General features: G+C 44.6%; 1 protein-coding gene across 1 annotated transcript; it reads left to right on the top strand.

Moving 5' to 3' along the window:
- The first annotated feature begins 2,597 nt into the window (after nucleotides 1-2,597).
- Nucleotides 2,598-13,552, top strand: LOC147887112 (nudix hydrolase 16, mitochondrial-like). Its single transcript, XM_087394511.1, has 5 exons — nucleotides 2,598-3,579; nucleotides 3,781-3,892; nucleotides 4,361-4,444; nucleotides 12,516-12,662; nucleotides 12,985-13,552. The coding sequence occupies exons 1-5, from the start codon at nucleotides 3,398-3,400 to the stop codon at nucleotides 13,165-13,167; spliced, it is 708 nt and encodes a 235-aa protein (XP_087250637.1). The 5' UTR covers nucleotides 2,598-3,397; the 3' UTR covers nucleotides 13,168-13,552.
- The last annotated feature ends 865 nt before the right edge of the window (nucleotides 13,553-14,417 follow it).

Below are 14,417 nucleotides of genomic sequence, written 5' to 3'. Positions count from 1 at the left end.
TGTAGTTTGTGGGCACAATGGTTCACACACACACACACACACACACACACACACACACACACACACACACACACACACACACACGCACGCACGCATACACACACATAGATGATGTGGGTTTCATAAGTGTTATTTGATGAAATAGGTAAACATTTAGTTTTCACGCTTGTGATATCACAAATGGAGAATCCATATTTTATAGACTTCCTTTTGCTTTATGGAAAAAGGGACGACATGTCTACATTGATGCTTTGATGCCTTAAGCGATTCATATGCCATTATTCTCCTAGACAAGCCACAAGATTGTCTTGAAGTCTATGGTGGGGTGAGGGGCTAAATCATACAAAAGGCATGGGAGGGCTGTAATTGAACCTTAAGGGGAGTGTGTAAGCTAGTTGAAGGAAAACATAAGGATGCATTTCATAAGGAAGCGAGCGTCTCAAGGGGGAGAGAAAAATGAAAACCTTACTTGCATACTATAAGAAATCCTAAAAGAGATGTCGAATATGGGCCCCTAGATTGAAAGAATACAAGAAGACTTCTTTCATCCCAAAAGATATGCAAAAGGTGGGCCCTAGATTGGAAAAAACCGATTAACTACTTGGAAGAGAAGAGGGGTGAAAAGAAACGCCCAAAAATATGACTAAGCATGGAAGGTGGAGATAAAAATGGAAAATTCTCCCTCATGTGATGAGAAACTTATCCTAACAGAGATGTATAATATATGCTGCTAGATTGAATGATAAAATTTCATACCAGAAGAGATACATAGGCCCTAGATTGCTTGGAAGAGAAGAGAAGAGGAGTGAATAGAAATGCCCCAAACATGGGTAAGCATAGAAGGGGCGGTTGGTGGGGAAAGCTTGCGTGGTCATATGTAGGATGGGTTGGACGACCAAGGGAGGTGATGGCGAGAAGAACTTATGCAATCTGGTGTTGTTTAGTAGGTTGAACTACACATGGCCAAGGCTGTGGGTGTCAAAGATGAAGACGAGGGTCACACGAAGTCTAATCATAGTTGTTTGATCAAGGACACTTATTTTTAAAAAAATGAGAGTTGGTGCCTTTCTATGTGGACATGGACACCACATGGGCGATGAAGAATGCAGTGCATACATGTCATGCCCGCCATAATCTGCAATACCTGCGCACGATAGTGTCCATTTGTATTCTTTGGATACATCGCTTCATTTTCCATTGCTGTTGATAATCTTGCCATCTTTCATTCAATCAAGGGCAGCTATTTCTAGAAAAATGAGATACGAACATTTGTTCGTGAATGTGGACACAACAAGAGTTGCGAAGAATGCACTTTGTACCAACAGTCACACATCTGTACTCCACATGCACTAACATGTCCCTTGTGTCATTCTTGCAATGCTGATTTGTCATTGCTGTGTTGTTGCCATTACCACCCCTTGCCATGCATCATAGGCCGAGTACGAATGGGGGTGGATGTGTAAAAGCCAAAGGAGCATTGATTGACGGGATTGGTTCATAGACATCACTGGGGGACCCTCGGCCCAGGCACCGGCCATCCTCCTTGTATTTAATCAAAAGAACTGGCACAGTGCAGTGATTATAGAATGTCCAATAACAGCCAACGGTTTGCAGGCGCAACAACATGGCGCAACAACATGGCCTCTGCCATGTGTGAACATCACTCAATAGTTTTGGCTGCCACCCTCGTTTGAACCAAGCTATAGGCTGGGCTCACACCACTTGCCGCCATCCTCCAAAAGGTGGTGTGAAGGGATGATGTCTTAGATGGCCCGGACACTAACACAAGATTTGTGTCCGTCCCATGAAGACTGCCCCACTCCATGGCCAATTCCTCTAACTACTACATGTTTGGTCCATCCGTCAATGGCTCTAAGTAGTGAGAGGTCGATACACATTATTGGATTGAATTTGATCCATAATGATAACCTTGCAACCGACTACTTTATCACCTGGTTGAAAATGACCAGCAGATTGCCAACCATTGACCATAAAAGAAGCACCAGTTTGTGCGGTTGATAGATGTGCGAGACAAGACTCCAGACAATTGTGGAGGAAACATGGACCATTAGATCCATGTGCATCTAACGATTGAAAGGTGTCACTATTCGGATCTCCAATTTGATCATACTGCTGAGAAACACCATTGCTCGTGGACCAATCGATCAGGTTTCAAATTGTGCGATTGATAATAATCTCTAAATTCACGTCATTAGAAAGCTCAACGTGTCGCACGGTGCAGGCAATGTGTTTTGCTATTGCCTGGAGTTGTGAGAACGACCGGAAATCATCGCCAATGGCGGGTTTCAGCTACCTCCTAGAGGCGATTACGTACTGCCGCCTGATCTACACGAGCGGGCGGGTGGTGTGAACCCAGCCCAAGTCCCCTCTCCCGGAGTATCTTTTTCCAAGCGTCTCGAGGGCCTTTTGCGACTCGACTGGATCTCTATAAGTTCGAGAAGTTTGCACCAGCAAGAAAGATGTGGGTTAAACCCGGGTTCCTCCCAAGAGCCGTCTACCGGAGGCGATTCCAGGCAGGCGGGCGGGCAGGCGGGCGGGTGGTGTGAACCGAGCCTTTCGAGGTCCTTCTTCTTGGAGCGCCATCGCTGGATCTCTCGGCCATAGCGCCATACTTTCCAGACCTTTGATCCACCATGGTTTCATCCGACCACAACACGTTCAAAAATCCGTTCTCCCATCAAACATCCGTTCCGAAACCATCCAAATTTCTGTTCCTGGCCTCCAACGCAGTGCAGGAATCCACGCATGCCGTGAAAATCTGTGCCGAAAACAGCGACGATCCGTTAAAAATATGTTTCTAGGAAGCGATCTGGATACGGCATTTCTCCGTCGCAGTCGGAAGAGCTTCATCTCTTTGGAAGCGGCGAATCCTTCCCTGTTGTTTTTTCCCTTCCACATCGCAATCAGGGACGCACATTTTTGCTGTCTCGCATTCCTTGCAGCTCCATTTTAGGTCGATCGGCAGACCTGCGAAATTGTGGATTGCTGCTTGCATTTGTTTTGCAAAGCCGGTAGCTTCTGAAGATTTGCGTTCTAGAGCTCGCATTGGCTCGAATCACTTCTCCTTGCACAATTCCACAATACCTCCGGGTCGGTAATCGGTCACTTTTCGAAGTTTGTGCCAATTCTGCGGGCACTTTCACATAAAATAGTCATTTGGTCGATCGGTGGTGGCTTGCATAGCATCGCCCAATTCGGCCCTGTTGTGGAGGCTTGTCCAGCAGATTTCTAGACAGTTTCCCTTTATCGAATCTCGCTTTTGGAGCCTACTTCTTTGTCGTTCACCGTTTGACGCCCAGGATGCAGTCTTAACAGAAGCGATTCTTAGAGTAGGGAAGAGACATCGCCAGCTCACGCCAAAACCAAATATTTGCAAATGTCTCTTGCAACGGAAGAGCGCGGCGACGCCTGTCTAGTCTCTAGTAATGGAGAGCTGATGACTCCGCAGAGGGATGCAGTCGACACTGATTCTCGAGAATCTACTCGGATGGCGTCGCTGGTTGCCCGAACAGGACGCCATCAACAGCGCTACGAATGTGGGTACCGGTTGGTTGCAGGGTGAGAAACTAAATCCCTTTCCATATACTGTCCCGAACTGTGATTTTTAGTTTATTTCAGGAGAAGACATCGTCTGCACCTGTGTAGCTGTTTGCATAACTGCATGCTTCTGCATACTTTGCAGTCACTTTTTTTTCTTCACAAGGAGTTTAGGATTTAGGGTATAGCTTAATTCTTACCATCTGTTGCAAACGTGAACAGTTGTGTACCTTTCAGATATAGATCTGACTGTGCCTGTAACGGTAACGTACAACAAATGCTAGAAGTACTTATGGTTACCACGCAGGGAGGGCCAGGTCTGCTATTTCCCAAGGTTTTTCTTGGACTCTTAACTTCTACGCCTTAAAAGTTTTCGTCTTTGGTATGCGAAAGTGTACCAAATTGGTAAAGTTTTTAAATCATTCCTGCTGTACAGACATATGCTTTGCTGGCCCAGCATGAGAAAATTCTATTATCTTTAATCTTTGATCCTATTTCCACTGACATTGCCCAAAAAGCTGCGAAATCGTGAAAAGATTAAAAACTATTCTTGTTTTGCACGATCATTCCATTTGAAACTATTACTCCTGTTACTATTTTTGTGCCTGGATCTTCTTGAAATGGTTAAGGAGCTGGTCTCGTAGGGGTTTATAAGCACGTTTAAAAGTAGGGTTTCGTTTGATGCACTTACCATTGCTGACGGATTGCTGTAATTATCAATTTGTCAAAAATGCAGCGGAGAAATGTCTTCCATGTTTTATGAATTCTCATATTTAACACTTTTTTGTGACTTCTATTTTAGGGGGGTTGGGAGACCGATGAAACTGTTGAGGAAGCTGCTTGCCGGGAAGCCCTTGAGGAAGCGGGTGTTCGTGGGCAACTTAAGGTGATTTTCATCTTTGAAGGAAACGATAAGCATGGCATGTAAAGCTGAAAGGGGCAAGGAGGGAGAGTAGAAGAAGGGAAGGAAGAGAGAGAGAGAGAGAGAGAGAGAGAGAGAGAGAGGGGGGGGGGGGGGGTAGACTGAAAGGAGCATGCAGGAAGTCGAAATAGATTGAGTCTTCCCCAAACCCTTCTATTAGCCCAGCAGCTAATTTCCCCCCCTTCTGTGCTAATACCGCTAAACTTATGATAACTTGCCCCTTCATTACAGTCATTTCTGAGTGTCAAGGCAGAAGTGCCTCAGATACTTCTCCAACCATTTGTTCTCTGTGTTAGAGTGACCGTCAGTCTCAGATGCTATGCTGTACTGAGAGTTTCTGGTGTCCCCTGCTACAAATAATTCCTGCCAAAATGACCATAAACTTGGCATCTCTGTCACTGACAACCTCGAGAGGAAATCCATGATGCAATCTTGGCAACCTGAGATGCTGAATACTGTGTCTTGGTGGGAATGAGATGGGCTTGTTTGGTAAGCCTGTTGACATAGCATATATGCTGTGCCGTCCCCTATCTGTAGAGATAAAATCCATGGCTGTGTGTCCATTTGGTGGGGAGGGGCTGCAATAAAGCCGCTAGGAGCTTGATATCCTCTTTGTGCTTTCAAGGCTAGCATTTAGTAACATAATATACTACATCTCTCCAAAGGCCCTGCCAATAGAAACTCTGCTTTATCCTTTGGTAGGGTCCATATGTCCTGCCATAGGGGAAGAACGCGTTTCCCTCAACAAAAACATCCATACATTGTGAGTCTACAAGCAACTAAATTTTGCTTGGAACCACAATAAGCCATTCTGCGATTTTAATTCAGGATGATCTTGATATGATGGGTCTTGCAGATGAAAATATCGCTGCTGCCCTCAAATTCTGCATGTACTCTTCTTTTCTTTTTTTTTAAAAATTACTTGTTTTTTTAAAAGTTTTTCCTTTGTTCTTTTGCTTGTTCTATAAAAGAATTTAATTTGTAAAATAGGACATATTCTAGTCTTATGAAGGTCTATATATACCTTCTTGAATGCCATATATCCAATCCTACTAGATGTGGAGATAGCAGACTGTGCGAGCCATTGGCAACCATGTTTACTTTACTTTCCTATATGCAATGTCAAATTCATATGATTGCATTGAAGCCAACCGCCTCTTTTACTTCTCAACTCGAGTGTGTCGGCATATTTCGCACTTATCATTGCATAGAGGGATATTGAATATAGCTTTGATTGGGCATCCCAATACTGCCCCTCCTCATCCATTGGAGTCTTACCTTCACCATAATTCCATGCGTGGAATGGCATAGCAATTTGGTGCTTAAATGAGCAACTCTGGAAGTGTGACAGACTTTTAACCCCCTCATTCTTCTTCTTCCACATCTAACCTCCATGGGTTGGACTACAACAATTCTCTCATGATCTTGGATCCTATGGGTGTTCAGGTTGCCTTGAAAACAGTGGACAGCTACTGGCTTCCTTGGGAGACGTGAAGAAAAATAGTGCACTGTAGCGGGAGATAGGCTATCCTCACTCTCTCTCTTGCTCAATACTAACTGCAACCTGCTAAATGATGCACTTAATACACAAAGTGCCAAACCCAACTAGCTACCTTCAGATGCGACATTAGTCCTTAGTCCTAATGTTGAGGTACTGCCAGTTCCACGCATGATCAACTTGGGCATGCATGTTGATGTGGGGTCACTTGGCTGCGCTGCGCCCAAAAGGGTATGCCCAAACACATGGGTTGGGCTATGATGAAACATTTAGCCCGGTGGCAAAGATGACCACCATATAGATTGTGATTACTTTTGCAAGCATGCATGGGTGGAAGCTATATCAAATGGATTTCAAAAATGCTTTCTTGAATGGTACACTTCATGCTGTGGATGTGAGTGAGAGAACCAGAGGGAGAGAAAAGTAGTGGACCTCCGAGGAGGAATATATAACTGAATGTATGAATGCCCAAAGGGCTGAATACAACTGTATGGAGGGGTTGAAACCCTCAACTGGAAAAGACTAAGCTAACTAGAGAAGGTGAATCCTCACTAGATCCTTGGAGAGGGTGAGGCACCCTGCTGGTCTGCTGCAGGGAAGCCTGGCTACTGCTGCTCTAAAAGCTTGAAGGCCTGAAGAAGGGATGAGAAATGAAGGCCAAGGTGGCTGCTTTTATAAGCCCCCTTGGGCCTCACTGACCGACCAGCAGGCTGCTGGCCCACCGACCAGTCTGCTCCTGTTCATAGACCTGCTGCTGCTGCCGATGTGGTAGCCGAGTTGCTGACATCATCGCTGATGTGGTGCCCTGCTGACGTGGTGCCTGGTAATGACGTGGTGCTTGTATGGTCTGCTGAGCTGGCTGCTGCTTGCGTGGCAATCCATGTTGCAGCCACCTCACGTGGCTGCTGTGTGCTGACTGGACAGCTCACGTGGCAGTCCAGCATGCCATGGGCTGAGCATGCCCATGACATGCACAGCTGTAGGCTGCCTCGACAGAGGTGAAGAAAGGCTGTATACAGTTGCAGGCTGCTTTGAGGGACGTGGAGAAAGATTGTACAATTGCAGGCTGCCTCAAGGGAAGTGAAGAAAGACTATCCAGTTGTAGGCTGCCACCATTTGCCTCACAATACCATATAGATTGAAACTCCATGTAAGCCTCTATCTATAACTTTCCCTCTACGTTCATTGGCTTCCCTTGACTATTGGTGGGCTGCATGGAGACTAGGTCCATGGGGTGACAAGTGGTGCCATGAGTCATGGGTGGCCCTCTTATGCCACCTCACAGGCTGCCACGTCATCATGCCACGTCATCATGACTACCAACATCGTGCCATGTGTCATGACGGCCACAGCATCGTGCCACGTGTATGGTGGTTGTGTCATATGCTATAATTTTGGATCAAGGTTGTTTCCAACCACACTATTTGCTTGGCCATTAAGTTCAGTTTGTGTGTTCAATACTATGCTGATTTCATCCTCAGGTGTCTGGCAATTAACTCTATTCAAAGGGGTTAATTGAGGATTAATTAATTTTGGATCAAGGTTGTTTCCAACCACACTATTTGCTTGGCCATTAGTTTCAGTTTGTGTGGTCAAAACTATGCTGATTTCATCCTCAGGTGTCTGGCAATTAACTCTATTCAAAGGGGTTAATTGAGGATTAATTGAGTTTAGTTGGCCTTCTCACATAACTGATTAGGCATATTTAGTTTGTTGTTTTGTCTTGTATCCCTTCGACTCTTTCATGTTGACAGGCCCACATCCAAGGCTATTGCAAAGAGTCTCTTTAATAGTTGTTGGGTCGGTGTACATTCTATGTATTTGATAGGTCCGTGTTTGAGTACTCTGGTGGGTGTGGTCTTTACGTTTCTCTCATAGAGATATGCTTCAATTTGTGTCCCATAAATCTTTCACTGGGATCCACCTTGAAATGCCTAACCGTAGCCAATTACTACATATCTGAATAGTAAGAAAAAACGTATGCATCCTTTTGGCTGAACTTGAATTTATAAACTGAAGATAAGCAATAAATAAATTACTAAGCAAGCGGATACACTTTGTTAAGAGACGTAACATTCCCTCCGTTGTTTATTTAGTTGACCCATGGTTAACATGTCGGACTGCATACCGTTCGATATTAGTGCGGTACTAAGTGAACTAAAAAATCTTGAGTGTACGTTCGATACAAAACAAAAAAGGAAATATTCCAATGCATTTCAGCCAGCAGTTTCAGCAGCATAGCTCCCCTCCCTCAATCACAGATAAGGGGAGTATTCCGCTCAGTTTTGTATGCCGATTTGGCAACCATGTGCAATGGTAGTCAGGGCATTTACGCCATCAGTATGAATAAAGCACTGTACTATAGCTAGGAAGATCTCTGGTGTCTCATGCTAGTTCTCTTTCTATATTTCATCTATGTGTCCGCTCAGCTAGTCCCCACATGTTACAACCACACCCACCCAATTACCAAACACCGGACCAATCATGCATAGAATGTATACCGAGTAGCCTTGGGTGTGTGTAACAGGGCGATAGCCTAACTTACTTTCTCCCCTGCTCACTACTATCTGAACTGAAAGAATGATGTACTCAAAACACAAGTGGAACTGTGGAGTGAGTGTGAGAATCAGAGGGAGAGAATATAGTTGGGCTTCCGAAGCGGGAAAAGAATAACTGAACAATCTCTGGCCCAGAGGGATGAATACAATCGTAAAGAAAAAGTACTGCATGGGAGAACTCTCACTGCAAAAGAGATTAGAAACTGCTGTATAGATGAAGGGCAGACCCTATCTGCTGCTGCATCAGACTGAACCGGGCTGAAGACTACTTGTAGAATGGTTGGAGGAGGCTGTTGGACTGCTGCAGACTCTCCTGCCCTGATCCAGATCCCTAAAGCTGCTGCCGGCTGAAGGCTAGAGGATTGGAAGATTGGATGATTAATGAGAGCCAAGGGGGCTCTGCCTTTAATAGGCCCCTTTGGGCCCTGAAACAAGCCGACCGTGCTAGTAGGTCACCCGACCTGACCCCTGCTCCAGACCGACTGAGCAGAATGGCCCTGCTGCTGTTGTAACACCCGACTGCCATGTGGCTCTGTTGACGTGGTGCCCTGCCCATAGGCTGACGTGGCACTGCTATAATGTCCGGGCTGATGTGGAACTGCTGTGCTGTGCATGTGGCAGTCCATGTGGTTGTCTGCATAGTCTGTTGACGTGGCTGTCTGTGTGGCAGCCTACATGGCTGCTGCTGATGTAGCTGCTTGCATGGCAGCCAGCATGTCCACGGGCTGTGGATGCCCGTGACAGTGTGGGCCTGTGAACATGGAGTCGAAAGGATACAAGACAGACAATAAACTTAATAGGTTTCATAGGCTATGTGAAGGCCAACCAAACGAAATTAATCCTAGATTAGCCCCTTTGAATAGACCTAAGGATAAAATCAGAGTATTATTGACCACCCCAAACTGAATTTAATGGTTAGGCACATAGAGTGGTTGGAAACAACCTTAATCCAAAATTATGTATGATACATGGCATGATGATGTGGCAGCCATGATATGAGGCATGATGATATGGCAACCATGATAACACAGCTTGATGATTTGGCAGCCTGTCAGGTGGCATAGGACATGATGTAGGGCCAACCATGACTCGTTGCACCACTTGTCACCCGGACCCAATCTCCATGCAGCCCACTTATATTCAAGGGAAGGCACCACCAATTTTTAAATGGGAAGAAATACCCACTTACACCCATGACCTACTCCGAAAGCTATGAAAGGAGAGGTGCCCCTTCACTTGTTCATCTCCCTCCCTTCACAAAGTTGGTACAGCTCTTCCCCCATGCAGTCCTAGTTCCACGAGCCTGGGTGCAAAGTGCGGACTTTGAGAAAAGGCAAAGGGGGGAATACATGTCAAAGTCATTCAAGGAATTCTTGAAGGAAAGAGGATTATGCATCAGTGTATTACACACCTCAGCAAAATGGTGTTGCTGAGAGAGAACGGGCAGATGCATGATCAAATGGAAGAGATTGCCACACAGATTTCGGTTGGAGGTAATAATGTGTGGAGCACATGTTTTGAATAGATTCGCCACCAAGGCCTTGCCAATCGAGTCTCCCTTTGAGGCTTGGTACAATGGAAAAGCCAAGGTGGTTACGTTAAGGTGTCTGGGTGTGTAGCCTATGCACATATGGTTAGTCAGTTGAGAAGCGAGCTAGATAATAGGGTAGTCAAATGCATTTTTGTTGGCTACAGTAGTGACAGCAAGGCTTATCATCTCTACAATAATCAGACAAGAATGATTCTTGTTGGTAGAGATGTGATCTGCAGCATAGAGGCAGTTAGGGTTGCTTCCACTGGCAGTTGAAGGCACTTCAGAGCAGCCAGGAGAAAATCAGAATATTCAGCCTGCAGATGTGTCCTTTGGATGCTCCAAATCAGCTCCTGGATCAGCCTATCGCATATGAGGATGTGCAGGAGGTTGTCAAAGAAGAGAGGGGCTGCTTTACAGGAAGCTAGAACAGTCCCTAGATGGCTGTTATAGACTCTGCAGGACAGCAGACTTTCAGCCCCTCTCCAATAGGACGAGGGCTGGTTCAGGAGTGACAGGTGGAGCAAACTTTGTTGATTCAGCTTGGATGAGTTCAGTGTATGAAGAACTAAGCAGTGTTGACGATGCTCAAGACAATGAGCATTGGATGAGAGCCATGCAGGTAGAATTTGAGTAGATCTCCTCGTGTCTTGATTCTCGTCCCCAATCAGAGTCACTCCAACCTCGGAGCCTGACTCGGTTCTTCAATTCCCTCGAGTGTCATAATAGAGTCCAAAGTCCTTCCTATCCTGCAAATACTGCGAGATCCGCAATCTTGTGTACCAATGAGTCTTCAAAGGTGTTTGCATAAATGAGCTCAACAGCCCCACTGGCAATCCAGTGTTCAGCAAGTAGATGAATGAACCAACAAGATTCTGTTACAAGAGGCATCAACTTCTCACAAAGATAATGTATACTTGGTATTTGGGTCTATCGGAGATGACAGGCTTGTAGTTCTCCATCTCAAAGGCCTCCAACAACTCATGAACATACTGTTTCTGAGAAACAAAGAACACCCTCTGGGTCTGTGAAATCTCCAATCCCAAAAAGAAATGGAGTAAGCCTAAATTTGTCATCTCAAACTTCTCAGACAAACCACTTCTGTACCTGAACAGAACGCTGAGCCTCCTGCTGTTGTGCGGTGGCTCCTCTCCAACCTCGGAAACATCCTCTGTTACTGGCTGAGGCTAGTTGTCAAGAACAAGGGCCCGAGACTGATCCTCAAAGTCATCTGGCTCACCAAGAGCTGTGGCTCTCTACAATGAAAGCTGGAACATGCTCTTCAAAGACATCTTTGCTGACCACAACCTCCTAAAGATCCAGCTCATATAACTAGCAGCCATTGGAAAGAGAGTTATATCCCAAAAAAACAAGCTTCTGGGACTTGGAGTCAAGCTCCCCTCTCTGCTTCTTTGGAATGTGTACATAGGCATCACTCCCAAAACCATGGAAATGGGACAACTAAAAATGGAGTCACCTTTGGAACAACAGTGGTTGGAGGTTGGTTGAGGATATGGACAGCTGCAGCTGCCTTTCCCCAAAGTGGACAAGAAAGGTTGTGATACTCCAACATCGTCCTCTCCATCTCCACTACAGTCCGCGGTTTTTTCATTGAACTACTCCATTCTCTGAAGGAGACCTGGTGTTGGCCAGCTCTCACTTGATGCATTCTCTGCACAGAATCTCACAAAAGCATTGGAAGAGAACTGTCCTCTTTTGACCATGAAACCAGTGAATAATCACACTTCTAAATTTGTACGAGTGGATATATTCTAGTTGTACAAAGGTATATACATTTACTCTTACTTCAGCATTGCTTCTGATTAGATATACAATATTGTTTCCAGTAAAACTCAAGAGTGCTAGCCTTCGTCATGGCTGAGTTTGCCCTTCACCGCCAGAGTGCCGACAGAAACTCAGTACGAAGACTTTGTATAAATGGATGCTCAAGTATGTGTGGGTGTGTGGATTGTATGTGTGAGAGCATATTTTTATACTATGGTCTACACCCACTGTTGGGCGCTGATGACATCAGTGGGGATGTCATAGTAGCTAGTCCCTGCTATGCATGATGGAGTTCATGGTTTTCAACCTTGTGAGTGACTAACATGAGATTGAAACTGCACTATGTTGTGTTTTTAGAGGATGAGTTTGGGAATGTTCCTGGGTTCATCTAGGTATATGTGACTCAAAAAGCATATTAATGGCAGAGGGAATTTTGATAGAGAGAGGTCTTTTTTGGTTTAACTCGGTTAGAATTTGTCACACCGAATGGTTGTCACACTGGTATTTATTGATGAGTGTATGAAAGTAAGCATGTGAGGAGGCACAATTGTGTCTGAAAAGCATGTTGTGGGTTGCTGTGGCTACTTGAAACTATGTGACATTATCATTGCTGAAATGAAATGCAATAGCAAGTTCTAACTAGGTTTTCTGGGGAATCTGCAGGGAATCTTAGGATCATGGGATTTTAAGAGCAAGCGACAGCAGGGAGATTGTAGCCCTGAAGGACTATGCCGTGCTTATATGTTTGCTCTAGCTGTGACGGAGCAGTTGGACTCCTGGCCTGAACAGCATGCTCGGCAACGGAAATGGGTCAGTATGGGATGCTTGAATTTGAAAGTGACTAAGATATTAGAAGACTCAACCTTTGCAATATGAATAGAGATCATGTTGTTGTTCATACTTTCGCCTCCTGTTATGGGTATGTGTTCTGCAAAGGTGGTAATTTGGTGACATAGGCAGTCTAATGGGACAGCAAATCTAGTCAAGTTTTACAGTCTCAAAGCCCTCGCATGCGTGGGATTTTCCCCTCAATATCAACAGGATTGGATAAGTGGCTTGTAATTTTTCTTTATTTAGATTTCTAAGGCCTTCTCATGCCAGCAGCTTCTGATACATACATGCATGATTCCAGATCACAGCTGCTGAGGCAATTGAACAGTGCCGGTATGAATGGATGAGGAGAGTTCTCGAGAAGTGCATTTCATATTTTAGTGGAGGACAATTGGACGTTCTTGCTTCTGGTGATGCAAATGACACTCCAAGGACGAACTCTACTCTTTCTACTTATCTTCCAATTCAAGGTCAATTATATTGATCTGTATCTTGCGTTCAAGTGGCGAACTCGTATTTAAACTCTCAGGGATAATTAAATTTATGAAGGCTACCAGGCCTTAAGTTGGGCATACTCAGCTGTCCAAAGCTCTACACATTTTCCAATGCAGATGGAAGTCCTTTTAGAAATTGGGCTAGTGCATTGGAATCAAAATTTTGGCTTGACTATAAGCAATGTAAACTGGGCTCTTTACCTTTATGTGGAAGCCCATAAATGGAATGAGTGTACATTTTGCAATTCCTCACTGTGGATGTAATGGGAATGCAGTGTTCCCAAGGATGAGTGTGAACAGTGGCAAAGCATCATTGTAGGTCAACTGAATTTATCCTTGCAAACGATATCAGTCTGACTTTTCCTCTAAATTGTCAAAGCCTTGAGATACTTTTTTTTTTGGTATGGGGGGGGGTGTGTGTTCTGCATACAAATTCATGCACCTGCTTTTGCCTTGTTAGAATTTATTGGTTTACTTTCCTTTGCTTCCTCCCACCCTTTTCAGCGCCTTTGTTTACCATGTTTACTCTCTTGAGGATTATTTCCTAAAAGCGTTTTGCATTCTTAATGCATATCTTTCCCAGACTTCGGAAATCCAAGTTCGTGCTCACATTTTTGGAAGTATGTGATGGGAGAACTGGGGAATCAGCCTGATCATTGCTTGTTGTCCCCTCATGACATTGTTGTCAAATCCAGATTTTGGTAATTCTTTCTGCTGTGGTGCTTTTTGCAAAACATCTACAGTCCTTTACCTTGATAGAGTTCTTTCTCATGGAGAGATAATGACTAACTGAACAGCTTTATTTGAATATGATAGATGGGTTGCAATTTGTAGGGCTATCCTTTTTTATTGCTTATTTTCTTTGCGAGTCAAAATTGTTGCAGTTGAATGAGTTTAAGCTAGGGACTTTGGGACACCGAGAGGCTGGGGAAACTGCAACGTGGTTTTTTAAATTCAAGCTGTGGTAGCTTGGTGTATTTTGTGCTCAACACAGCTAGGGATAAGTTGGCTTGACAGAATTTTAAACATATTCCAACTAGAATCTGAGTGAAATGTTTAGTTGGAAAAACTGATGAGGTTCTGCAAGGTCGGAGAGATCCAGTTCTCATGTCTTACTTGTTTGAGCCTTAAGCTCTAGAGAATCTGTCCTTGGCCTTAAAACTGGCATACAAATGAATCCAAGAAATCAGTGGGGGCATGAGAATGTATTTGTCAATTATGGGTATTGTAAATATGATTT

This window comes from Dipteris shenzhenensis, chromosome 23 (assembly GCF_047967505.1).
Source record: "Dipteris shenzhenensis isolate YYH24624 ecotype China chromosome 23, Dip_SZ_1.0, whole genome shotgun sequence".
Lineage (NCBI taxonomy): Eukaryota > Viridiplantae > Streptophyta > Polypodiopsida > Gleicheniales > Dipteridaceae > Dipteris > Dipteris shenzhenensis.
This window is presented reverse-complemented; position numbering and strand designations above follow the sequence as displayed.